The sequence below is a fragment of the Perissodus microlepis genome, chromosome 7 (assembly GCF_051167445.1).
Source record: "Perissodus microlepis isolate ML-2025 ecotype Zambia chromosome 7, ASM5116744v1, whole genome shotgun sequence".
NCBI classification, from domain to species: Eukaryota; Metazoa; Chordata; class Actinopteri; order Cichliformes; family Cichlidae; genus Perissodus; species Perissodus microlepis.
Genome location: NC_140467.1, coordinates 59,754,623 through 59,768,075, shown reverse-complemented (window position 1 = coordinate 59,768,075; position 13,453 = coordinate 59,754,623). Strand labels below are relative to the sequence as shown.

At 40.9% G+C, this 13,453-nt stretch overlaps 1 protein-coding gene across 1 annotated transcript; it reads left to right on the top strand.

The window, feature by feature from the left end:
- Positions 1-346: 346 nt before the first annotated feature.
- On the top strand, positions 347-13,354 carry vps4a (vacuolar protein sorting 4 homolog A). The gene is made up of 11 exons (XM_084936329.1): positions 347-572; positions 2,203-2,314; positions 2,398-2,542; positions 2,627-2,688; positions 2,859-2,978; positions 3,091-3,247; positions 3,844-3,992; positions 5,133-5,214; positions 9,387-9,606; positions 10,202-10,342; positions 10,890-13,354. The coding sequence occupies exons 1-11, from the start codon at positions 552-554 to the stop codon at positions 10,989-10,991; spliced, it is 1,311 nt and encodes a 436-aa protein (XP_084792455.1). The 5' UTR covers positions 347-551; the 3' UTR covers positions 10,992-13,354.
- The last annotated feature ends 99 nt before the right edge of the window (positions 13,355-13,453 follow it).

Here is a 13,453-nt window from a genome sequence, read left to right as displayed (position 1 = left end):
AAATACTTGATTTCACATGAGCGCAGTGTTTCTCCAGCTACTCCTGCCTTTAAAGAAAGGCTTGTGGCTGTGGCCGCTAGGTGGCAGTAGTTGCAGGCCATTGAACATCCGCTAAGGTCCCTGAAGTTTGTCAAGTTTGTTAGTTTAGCTACAAAACCGGAAGTTGTTTTCCAAGTTAAATGGTCTCTATAGTCTCAGAAAAATATTACATTTATATATAAATGTAATTCTGAGAATATAATAACCTTGGTGTATTATTAATAATTCATGTGGTGACTACATGTTTGCTGATTTTTTTTTTTACGCCACGGCCCTTTGGAAGTCTTCGCCGGAAGCTGTCACGTATGAGCTCCCCTGTTGGTTGACGTCTTGTTGGGTCGAGCTGTCATCTTTGCTAGCCGCCGCATTAGCCACTGTTTTGTTTTGTCATGACAGGAGCGTGCAGTCCTCCTACAGAACAGGACTGGTAAAGACATCACTTCTTCAGGTGTCCACCTTTGGGGAGGAACAGAAGACAGAAATCTGCGCGTGTCACATTAAAGTGAGATGAAATGACAACGTCAACATTACAGGTAGGCTGTTGTTAGCTGGCTAACGTTAGCCCGCTTCAGTTTGGTCACAGAGCTAGCCTTTGATTTTTGTATAATTGGAGCAAAAAGCGGGGTTTTTTACAACTCCGAATACACTGGGTTGCGTGCGGAAGAATTTTCTGGAAGCTACGAAGACTCTTCGAACCATTTGGTAGATAATTTATTTTTTTCCACTGAACGATTAAAGAAAGATTCTAATTCAAAACACAGTTTCCAGCCTGTCGGCTACCTACATACAAAATAACGGTTAGCTCTTAAACCCTAAGGTGGCTGGATGTACTGCAAGCTAAATTGCTAACAAAACAGCTGATAGTAAGATTGTCTTGGTTTGGTGTTACAATAAATATGTCGTCTAGATTACATATTATAGAAACGATAGGCTTTGTTGCGGGTACTACTGGCTGTGCCTCGCCTGTAGGGTGTTTCTAACGGTACCTGCTGTCACCGTTAGCCGGCCTGTGTGGCCCTACTCGCTCAGTTAAAAGGACAGAAAACAAAGCGTTGCTGTTTTGGGGGACTATTTTAGTCTGACGACTGGCTTTATAAGCAGCACAGTGAATATTTGTCTTAAGGAATAGCTTGTTCTTTGTTTTAATAATAATAACTTTTATTTGTTTATCACTTTTAAATAAATAGTTACAAAGTGTTTCACAGTTTAAATAAAACCACACATTAAAGACAAGTGAATATGTTCCAGCACATGGTCTTGCATTCATCGCAATATATATACGCAACTTTTATACATACATCAGATGTAAACCTATAGCCAAAAATAATAGGAGAAAGATTGTTTTTCTTTTCTTTGCTTTTCGTTTCTTTTTTTAAAGTAACTTATATCAAGTTCTCAGTAATCCTATAAAACAAACCACAGGTTCAGCTGACCTGAATTACTGAGAAATGCTGTTCCAGAGTTTAGGAGGTGTAACCTGAAAGCGTGGGCACCTCTGTTTTTAACAGTTAAGAGCGTGATTAGATGATCTGAGATCCTTAAAGATGTTGTAAATTCTCCGTAGCTCTCCATGTTTATGCGAGAGCTAAGCCATGTAGGACTTTATGGTATTAATACAATTTTGAATTTCACTGGAAGCCAGTGAAGGGATGCAAAAATAAGTGGGAGACAGTTACAGTGTGTACTAAAAGTTCTGGATGATTGGGTGAGAAAAAAGGTTTCATGTTTGCAATGTTTCTTTAATGAAAGAAAGCTGGGCGAGCTTTGAAATGTGAGATTCAAATATACTAGATAATAACGAATGATGCTAAGGTTCTTAGCAGATGATTTGATATTATCAGCGAGCAGGCTGGCGTAATGGCTGACTTCCTCTGTGAATCAGTCAGGGCCGGACACAAGATCCTTGGTTTTGTCAGGACTGAGATGAAAGAAATATTTTAAAGTTAGTAATGGCAGTGAAGCATTCCCTCGGGTACCAAAGGCTTTTGAGCTTGAACTAACAGAAAGGTACAGCTGTGTATTGTGTGCATATCAATGATAGCAGGTGCATTTAAAGCTATTAAGCAGATAGCCCAGGTATAATATACACAGTGAAAACAAAACTGTGTTTATTGCCTGTTTTTGACTCCATGGTTTAACATTATATCTCTGCATCTGCTACAGAAAGCCATTGATCTTGTCACTAAAGCCACAGAGGAGGACAAGGCGAAGAATTATGAGGAGGCTCTGCGCCTGTACCAGCATGCTGTGGAATATTTCCTACATGCCATAAAATGTAAGTATCTTATCTTGACAGGTAGCTGAGCTGTTTGTGTTTTGCATACACCTTGCTGATGGGAACATCTTCTCTTACTCCAGATGAGGCCCACAGCGACAAGGCGAAGGAGAGTATACGAGCAAAATGTATGCAGTACCTGGACAGAGCAGAGAAACTGAAGGACTATTTGAAGAATAAAGACAAACAGGGCAAGAAGCCTGTCAAAGAAGCACAGAGCAATGACAAGTATGATGTCCTTTTTTTGTATGTTTAAATGTAAAAAAAACCAACATTTTAGGCTTTATTGGATTTTTATGTTCCGTGTTCTAGGAGTGACAGTGACAGTGAGGGTGAAAACCCTGAGAAGAAAAAACTGCAGGAGCAGCTTATGGGTGAGTGGCCTTGGGGGGGATTTAACCCCATCATGTGGAGCTCTGTAAAAAATATTTATTTATGATATTATTTCTTACAATTTTCTTTGGTTTTGTCATAATCAACCAGCCTTGTCTATTAATTGCATCCCAGTAGGTGTGTCATCATTACTGTTTTTTTGTGTGTATAGGTGCTATTGTAATGGAGAAACCCAATGTGAGGTGGAATGATGTTGCTGGGCTGGAAGGAGCTAAGGAAGCTTTGAAGGAAGCAGTCATCCTGCCCATCAAATTTCCTCACCTTTTCACAGGTACTGTAGGTCTCAAGTCTCTTCATTCTGTTTAAACCCAGTAAGCAGTCATACACTGATATCAACACTACTTTAAAGACAAACTTTTCTTCTGGGTCTTTTTGTTTCTCAGGCAAACGGACCCCATGGAGAGGCATCCTGCTCTTTGGTCCTCCGGGAACAGGGAAGTCATACCTGGCCAAGGCGGTGGCCACCGAGGCCAACAACTCCACCTTCTTCTCTGTCTCCTCCTCAGACCTCATGTCGAAGTGGCTGGGAGAGAGTGAGAAGTATGCTTTCAATGCGTCATTTCAATTCAGTGTAATTTACATAGAGCCAATTCGCAACAAGTCTCATCTCAATGTGCTATAAATTGTCATGTAAAGGCCGTACAATATTGGAGAGGGAAAATGGATGAACTAGTTTTTCAGCATCACTCTGAGTCAGGAGTGTTTCTAATTTTTAGTATTGTACACTTGTTTAAGCGAGGTAAAAAGGAAATATCAGAAATGCTTCTAAAGTTCCTCACAGCCTTGGGGACAGCTGTTTTCCTATCCTAGCAGAATATCAAATAAACAGCTTCATAAATAATCAACTGTACCAGAGTAGAAACCTGAACTTATCCAGCTGAAACAGTTTTGTAAGTATATTTTTAATAAACAGATTGATATGTGATTTAGCAAGTAGAAATACTGGAAAAAAACAACTTTGATAACTGAGTATTTTTGGAATTTTAATCTTTAAAGGTCTCATCTTAAATTGCATAAAGGTGATGAGCAATAATTACAACATTTGTTACTTCAAAGACTAAATCGATTTCTTAGTAATAAAAAACGAATGGTCTAATATGGCTAATATTTACTCCATCTCTGCTCGTCTCTCTCAGGCTGGTGAAAAACCTGTTTGATCTAGCTCGCCAGCACAAACCTTCAATCATCTTCATCGACGAGGTGGACTCTCTGTGCGGCTCGAGGAACGAGAATGAAAGCGAGGCTGCCCGCCGCATCAAGACAGAGTTTCTGGTCCAGATGCAGGGTGAGTCACACGAGTGCTATCGGATATATGAAGTGTGAAGAATATGCAGTATTAAATAATATTGTTGAAACTTGAGGCACAGCCATTTGGAAAAACATGGCGTCTGCAGTGTTTCAAGTCAGATTGATGATGTGAGCAAAGACGGGCTTTTCTCAGCCTCACATCTGTGTCAGACTGAATGTGCGAATCTTGTTAACACTTTGTGGGACCTGGATCACATCACCATGATGGATTGAAATAAGGGACCTTAAGACCACAGCAGCCTTTTCAGAGTTCATAGAACCATACAGAACCACAGAACTTCACTGTGCTTGCTCTGCACCACAAGAGGAACTTCTAAAAAACACAAATGTTTGATTTTCTGGATGTAAGTGTATGTGGTGGCAGCACTGGTAACCATCATATGTGAAAAATCATTTTAAACATCAGCTTTGTAAACAACAGTATAGAAATTATAAGAGAGAGACATGGCACTGAAAGAAGCATGAACTGTGGGGAAAGTATAACCTCCAGGGGGGATAAAAACTTCTAAAATGTTATTGTGGATCTGCAGAGATTTATCATATTTGACTGCTGATTCTATACATGCAGTTTTATGTCATGGTGGTCACTGAAATTAATTTAGACAGTGTTTTAACATAAATGCCCAAAACATTTTAAGATGTAAGATTTACTCCTTTAAGGACTTTTTAGGGTGGCTAGCTCGAAAAAATGGAGAAAAGGTATCTAACCCCATATTTTCAAATATTTGACAGTAAAAGTGCACATCCACTGTTTGTGTAAAGAGCTACAAAGAGCTGGTGTGTTTGTGCTTCATACGAGTTACACTGCAAAGTTTTCTGATTGTTTTCAACACATTTCTCAGTCTCAGTAGAAGACTTAGTTATTTGTCACTTATTTGTCTCTAGGTTGAACGATCTGTGGTGATGTCAGGCATGTTCTGTTTTCATAACTTTTCTTGTTAGTACTGTATTCATTCCACACCATATAAACAATTTTATTGTGTGGCATCAGTAGCTCATCATTGTTTATATTGTATAATTAAATTACACCGACCATTATTCCTGCTACAATCGGTTAAGAGAGTTTTCCAGAGTTTCAAAAGAAGTGCTTGTGTAGATTGACACTCTGCTTTTGTAGGTGTCGGAAACAACAACGATGGCATTCTGGTGCTCGGAGCCACCAACATCCCCTGGGTGCTGGACGCCGCCATCCGCAGAAGGTCAGAGGTCATCTCAGATGTGTGTGTGTGTGTGTGTGTGTGTTTTGTTTATATTCTGTGGGGCTTTTTATTGCAAAAAATGTACTTTTACTGTAGCTGCACTGTTATTATTCATCACAATGGTAATTCTGTCATGTTCAGTGTTGGGTAAGTTACTTTAAATTAGTAACTTAGTTACTTTACTAGTTGCTTCTATCAAAAGTAACTCAGTTACTTCAAGTTACTCGTTACTTTCAAAGTAACTAGTTACTAGGGAAAGTAACTTTGACTTTACTCAGAATTCTCTTGTTAATGTGTTGCTTCCATAACTGGATACCCAGCCAGACTGCCAGTCTTCTAGCTTGCTTACTTGCCACAAGTGCACTGTGCCACCTACCAATAGAAAGGAAAAGATAATGTGCATATTTCCACGAGAGAAATCCCACGCCTGGACCGTCATTGACCGCCGCCATGATTCTAGCCTACGTCACAGCGTCATGTGCGCTTTTTACATCCAACACAAAAACTGCAGCCGTGGTGCTTTTGATTGTACTCAGAACTCAGAAATTCTGCCTTCTGAATAGGAAGATGCAGGTAACACCAGACTGCAGATGAGCTGCATACAGGGCTGGACTGGGACAAAAAATCGTCCCGGGCATTTTGATTGACCGGCCCACCATTATAGGAAAAATCATAAAGCCTTTGAATGAAAATAAACACTGTTGTGACAGTGATGTTCACTGTTTTGATGGTATATATGCATCAATCTATCAATCGTTTGTTGTAATACTCAGATAATTATTTTTTAAAAGCTAGATATTTTAAATGAGAATAAGAAAGAAAAGTATTTCTTTGTGCCCCCCTCTCCCTGTTAATGCCCTACCTGGCCCCCCCTGGCAACACTTTGCTAGACCCGCCCCTGCACAGTTACCAGCTGTCAGCTACTTAGAAAAGGATCCTGGTGTTATTTGTCTCTGAGAAACAGTTCATAACTTCCCTTCAACTCATTCATGTGACCTAAAAGGTAAACCTGTTTCTCCATCACCTGTTCAGCTCTGATGATTCAGTAAGGACATCTCCTGGTTTCATCTTCATGTTTCCCTCTCACCACATATACAAACCGATATCATGACCAGCAGCTTTACAGCTGTGGCTCCAGCAAACATCAGCTGATACTAGAAATTAATATTAAATAAATTCTAACAACAGCTGATCAAGCTTTAACGTGCTGCTGATGTTTAGTGCGACATCGGCTGGTTTCTTCTTTCTGGCGCGAAGTGGGCAATAAACAAACAAGAGAGAAAAGCTGATCATGATTAAAGTAGAAACGGGAGAGGGAGGGGGGAGAATGAGAGAAGAAGAGGCAGCTGTGCAGCAAAGACACAGAATAACTCCAGCTTTGTGTCTTTTTCGTTGTAGCTGAAGTCCGGGACAAACTGTTCCTTTTCACCTCAATACGAAACGCATAATGTTTTCTCTGAATACGGAACGATTCCGTTTTTTACGGGATGGTTGGAAACTCTAATAATTAACTTTATGAACAAAATAAAGTTAAACATCAGTAACATCATAGCACCCACCCAGCTGTATAGAAACCCGTCATGCTAGCTAGTACGCAGTACGGAAAAGTCAGCATAACGAAAATAAACTCCATCTAAACTTGGTTTATATCTGACCCAGATAGACTGCAGGTCATAACTTCTTACCTGAAGTTCAACTCACCTGACACTCGGACCGGCGGCTGCCTCAGGTCTCTGCTCCTCCTCCCCTTTCCCTCATCCACCTGCTGGCCTCCACCACTTGCTAATGTTACTGAATCTGTGGAAGCTCCGTGATAGCCACCACACGAAGTAACGAATAACGAGCCTATTTAAATCCCAGTAACGATTAACGCGTTCCTGATTTTGGCATAATAACTAGTTACCGTGCTCGTTACCACAGTAATAACGTAGTTACTGTAACGCGTTACCCAACACTGGTCATGTTACTTCTAATTCTGGTGTGTTAAGAAAACACAAACCTTTGAACACGGGTGGATTCTGATGCTGTTAGTTTGAACCCAAATTGAGAAACCACAGGGCTTGAAGTGTTGTTGTTTTAGGATGAATCTGAAATCTAAATTCTTATTAAATCCTCCTGCATTTGGGGAATATTTCAGAAAGTGATTTTCTAATCTGTTTGTCTAAACGCATGTTAATGTTAAGATTCATACTGCTTTTTGACTGCTGACCATGGTGTCACAGTCTGATGTCGTTTTTTCTCCTCCTTTAAACTACTCAGCTGTTAACAAAACATTTGTGTGGACACACACCTGAGCTCCAGCTCTCATTTTGAATGCTGACCATGTAAAACATTGTCCAAACTTCTTGTGAGTTGTTCTCTATGACGTTTAGAATTTAATGTTGGCTCCAGATATTTTTGGACAGTGGCATGATTATTGTCTTTTTACCTTTGTATCAAAACATACTTGGGTTACTGCTAAATGCTTTAAGCTTCAAGTGCAAACATTCAATTCTAAGTTGAGGGGTTAACCCATCATATTGCATTGACCACTGAAGTGTTGCATCTGTACTTTAACACTTTGGTCAGGAAGTGATTTCAAGTGTGCTGTGTCCGTTAATACAGAAAAAGAATTTAGTATGGATATTATTAAGATCGTGAGTAGCTAACTATTTTGTGCATACTGAGAAAAACACACATGGAAGCACATGGGAAGACCTGGAAAACCACAGACATGGGTGATGACAGGATCTTTTCTATAGTAAAGAAAAGCCCCTACAGAACATCCAGCAAAGAGTAGAGACCAACCTCCATGAGGTAATTATATAAAGTGTTAAATGAAGAAAAGATTTCAGGAGACCTGCCCACAGGGAAAACAGGAAGGGCCAGAGCTTGCTCGTTGACAGCGACTGGATTTTCAAAATAAGAGCGCATTACCGGGGTAATGCTGTTGGATGTTGGATGAACAATTATGAAAAAAGTCTGTGCTTTGGAAACAGTGCACTGTGTGTGTGATCTGTTAGAAGACGTTGGCTGAGGCTCATCATGTTGTTATGTTACCATGGGCACATTATAAACACAAGCTGCTGGGGGATAGTTCAGCTTATTTAGATGGCCACAGAATCACAACTAAACAGAACTTGGAGAGACCAGCAGTACCCAACAACACGTTCATCAGCAGCAGCTACACTTTGCCTCCATTTAAGCACAAAAGCTGAATTTAATGTTAAATTAAAATGTGGAAAAAAGAAAAGTTTCACTTGAAATGAGAAGGATGTGGCTTCAAACAGGAGGTAGTTCCTTCTGTAATTGTTACTGAACAGAGTGAAAGATCGCTCTGATCGACAGGTCTCACCTCACTGAGCAGGGCAGGCAGTATAAAAATCATCCTGCCTCCTCTTGGGAAATAGAGTTAAAGAGTTCCCAGCAGCTATCAGCTTTTCTGTCAGATCTGTCTTTTGTGAATAGTGCTGGGAATGCAAAAAGAAGACAGCTCTTGTAAGAAGTGGCACTGAAATCCACAGCTGATTAATAACATCTTAAACTTGTAATTCACTCGGTGTCTTGTGGAAGCATAATCTTAAATGTATACCCAGTTAGAAGCATATGTAATACAAAGTGTATTATAGAATTATTAAACAAATCAGAGATGCGGCTCTTGAACTCCACTAAACGAGCTTTGTAGGATTCAGAGCTCGATATACTCGCCTTGGAACAGCCCACCGAATCATCATGTGCCTGAAATAAAACATTTTAGCTCCTGTCTCTATAAGGCTACCCACATTTTAAGCCAACTTTGGTTATTATTCATCTGACTCATTAGGGATATCCATTCTTGATGATATCATAACGAGCCAAGCATATAAAAAATGTCTAAACCAAATTCTATATATAATCCTGAAGTCTGAGCTACATAGACTGATTATTTAAAACTTTGGTCGTGTTTAATATAAGCATCGACCATTGGAGTGGGATTTATGGCAGAAATAAGGAAAAGCGGTCAATCTACAGCCAGTGAACCCAGTATCCGGCTCCTGCTTCACTTCCTCTAAACTTTAATAGTAACGAGTTGATTTTAGAGCTACGCTTTGCTTTGTTATACCTTTTCTTGTGTGCTGTTTAAGTGTACGTGTGTTCATGTACGTGTTGAGGAGCATCCGTAAGACGGGCTTGTTATTTTTGTTGTGCGTCAGATTTGAGAAGCGTATCTACATCCCTCTGCCAGAGGAGCCGGCTCGGGCTCAAATGTTTCGCCTCCATCTGGGCAACACGCCGCACAGCCTGAGCGAGGCCGACCTGCGGCAGCTCGCCCGCAAAACCGAAGGCTACTCCGGTGCCGACATCAGCATCATCGTCCGGGATGCTCTCATGCAGCCCGTTAGGAAGGTCCAGTCTGCCACACATTTCAAAAAGGTAAGAGAAAGAAACCTGTGAAATCTTCAATCTTGGATCTTTGTGATATAAATGAAATATTGAAAGGGGCCCTGTTACCTTATCTGGACTTATAAGGTCTTATAAGTCTTGATTAAAGTTCAGTTCATCCTCTGTTAAAAATTAGCTGTTTTAAGCTTGTTTGTAAAAGAAATCACCCCAAAAAACCAAGCCTGTGAGCTCCAGTACCTGTGATTAGCTGCCCTGTGCTTCTGCTCACTCTCAGGTTTTAGTCAAATCTGTCCATGGTATGTAAGCAGATGTTGAGGAATGAGGAATTAGAGCTGCTTTTCAGCTACTAGACAGTATATTACTATTAAAGAGCATCATCACTCAGGTCTGCAGCAGTCTAACAGACTCCGTTACTGTAAATGTTATCAGAATACTGCAAACTAACCAGTTTAACATGAATTTAATTAAGTTATTGTGTTTAGTATGTAGTTGAGATTGAGTTACTAATGTCTCAAAGATCGCCCATAGACTCAGCGGGGTTCGATGAAGCCTTCACGTGGAGGCTGCAGTGTTTGGTGTGATTAATCGGTGCTGCACAGGAGCTTTTCCCCCCTTACTCCTGCAGGTCCGCGGTCCATCCCGAAGCAACAACCAGGTGATGGTGGATGACCTCTTGACGCCATGTTCCCCTGGCGATCCTGGGGCCATAGAGATGACCTGGATGGACGTGCCTAGTGATAAGCTACTAGAGCCCATAGTCTGCATGGTAAGATGCAGGAACGTGAAGGAAAATCTGTTGTTTCACTAACAGCAGCTTTGATTTTCTTTTAAACTGTGACATATTACCATCTTCTTTTCCACCACCAATGAACAACAATGACATAGATTATCAGCCAGATTCATTATATGTGTAAAACTGCTGAAGGAAGGTTTATAAGATAAGACCTCCTGTGATGTTTGGTTTCAAGATGATGGCACTAGTGGAGGTGGTGGAGATGAAGATACTAAGATTTTCATTGGGATTATTAATGAGTAATATTACTATTAACCAGTAATATCATAAGGACGGCTCATGGAGCAGTTTGGAGACAAAGTTGGAGAGGTGAGGCTGAGATGATTAGGCTGTGTGCAGAGAAGGGATAAAGGATATGTTGGACAGTTTTTCTGCATAAAGAAAGCGTCTGTTGGATTGAAAGGACCTCACAGTGATATACAGAAGTCAAATATGCAGTATAACAGTAATGAAATGACAATAATGAACTGTGTGTGTGTGTGTGTGTGTGTGTGTGTGTCTCCGTGTCCCTACTTTGCAGTCGGACATGCTGCGCTCTCTGTCTACCACCCGCCCCACAGTTAACACCGAAGACCTTCTCAAAGTCAAGAAGTTCACAGAGGACTTTGGGATGGAGGGCTGAGAGACAGAGCCCCACGTCTCCTGCTCCATCCCCAAGTCCAGCAGAAGGGTCAGACTGCTCCCAGTACCAACACTCCACCCCTCTCCTCTGCACCATCCTGTAGGCTTTCATCTTCAGCTGAGCACTTGGTTCACTGCCTCTCCTGGATTTATAACATGGCGCCAGTCTGCATCTTCGTGTCTCGTCCAGGCCCGGATGTTTGAATCCCTGGAGGACATTGACCAAATGCAGAAGTAGAAAATCTCAGTGTGATTTGGTAGCTGGACTGTAGACGTCCTCCCCTGTCGCCTCTGCGTTTTTTCCCCACCCTTTACAGACTGTGCTCCGTTACAGCATATTCACTACAAGAACTGTTCATCTGCGCCGCATTTAATGTGAGGAAACGCATAAAGTTTGTCCCACTGTGAGCCTGTCTCGTCTCCGACCGAAGGGCCGTACATTCTGCTGCCGTCATGCAACTCCCTTTGGTATCGCCATGAAGGACAGTGAAGAAGCGAAAAGAAGACGTCAGTTGTTCTGCCAGGCATGCGGAAGTGTGAAAGCAAGTGTTTTTATTAAACTTGTTTCTGTTTAATGTTTCTGTCTAAATGTTATTTTGATATTTAATGCAGTTAAACCAAGTGAGCGTGTCTGGTTGAGGCCTGTAGCTCCGTGCTCGCAACAGTCTCAGTGAAGCATTTACATTACCAGAGATGTGCTTGACTGGGAGCCAAATGCAGCAGTTCCTCAAACTGAAAATACTAAGAGTGATAATTTAAATCAGATGTGAAAAAAAATCAGTATTTCCTGCTTTTCTCTGTCTTCTGTAACTTGAATGTCTTTTATGTTGAAAAGGATGTACACTCTGGGAGATGGATGATTGTCACTGAAAAGCCATTCGTTAACACAGCATTTAATCAACATGAACAAAAAAGCAATGAATACTTTAAAAAAATTGATTTTTAAGAAAGCCCAAGTGCTGATGAATGGCTCTATTTTTTTTCTTTTTTTTGTTTCTTTTCGAAGCGAATAAACTGATAGATGATGCATCAACACTTCCTGTTTTGAAGCAGCAGTTGGTGGGATTGGTGGCTTTTCTGGAGCATGGACTGTACATAAGTGATGTCATTCATTGGCTTTAGTCTTCACATATTGAAGCCCGAGTATTAGCTGCTAAAAGTTTGTGGTGTTTTTGAAGACACAGCTGCAGCACCCATAAGTTAAAATCCAATCAGATGAATAAAAAAAATTTCACCTGCTATAGAAACCAAAGCTTGTTTTCTGTAACTGGCCATACTGGTGGTGCATTTAGAACGTGGCTCAAGTGGCCATTAGTAATGCAGTTTTTGGATCTTTGCCATTGGCTTCCTTTTTTTTCGGCTGTGGTCAGTGAGGCTTGTTCTGGAGTTTTCAAACTAAAACAGCTACCGTGGGGCAAACAGTCACACTTTCGCTTCATGTTTAGAAGGCCGTTACGTGTGGAAGAAAGCGTCCTTTTGTTTTTTTTCACTACATTTCCTAGAATACACCTAGTCTTATTTAAACTGCGAAGTCCTTCTTTTATGGATGTTCTGTTTTTGATGTTTGAGTTCTTGTTCTGGGTATTTTCCACTCTTCATTGAAAATATTCAAACTTAAGAAGAGCGGATACATGAGTGGGAGAAATATGCCACAAACTGCAGTGGAAAATAAACAATGTCTCATTAAACATATGAAAATTGAGGACATCGGGTCTGTGGCACTTTAAGGAAACTAACCTCCCTCACTTGGTTTAACAGCACAAGCTAATTAACGCCGACTGCAATTAATCCACTAATATTCACACGTTAGTGGATTAAGAATCAGTCAAGCACATCTTTGTTTTGCCCTGCATTCATGGTCAATCAGTGTTATGGAACATTATTTATATAAATTACTGGTCACGTGTGATGTGTAACTAATCCAGCTACAGTATGTTTATTCTTTATGTATTAATTTTCTGTGATTCATGATGGAGCACCAGTAAGAGGCCTGACACCCCCCCCCCCCCCCCCCCCCTTTTATTGGAGGCAAATGTACAGAGTTCTCCTCCAGGGGCGATGCTGCTGAACGTTTCATTGCTGTTGTCCTAATTTCAGCAGGGAGTTTAAGGAAAGCTGTCCTGCACAGACTCTGACCTCCTGCTGTTATGGCAGGATTGCAGGCATGCCTGGTGGACTCACTGATGGACTTCTGGAAGCTACAGTAGAATCGCTGCGTGTTTGTGGAGGTACCTGTTGTTCAGGGGAGCTCAGTTATTAACGTCCCTGTTCGGGGATTTAACCTGACGCTGGCCATGTTACCATTACTACTAATTTAACCTGAATAAATAAAAACTGAAATTTCAAATGGAAAAAAAGACACTACTGCTGCTTTGACATGTTTTATTATGTTTGTGCATTTCACGTATTTCGAATTTAACACTTCCACCACCATCACACAGTTAAGTGCACACCAATAAGAGT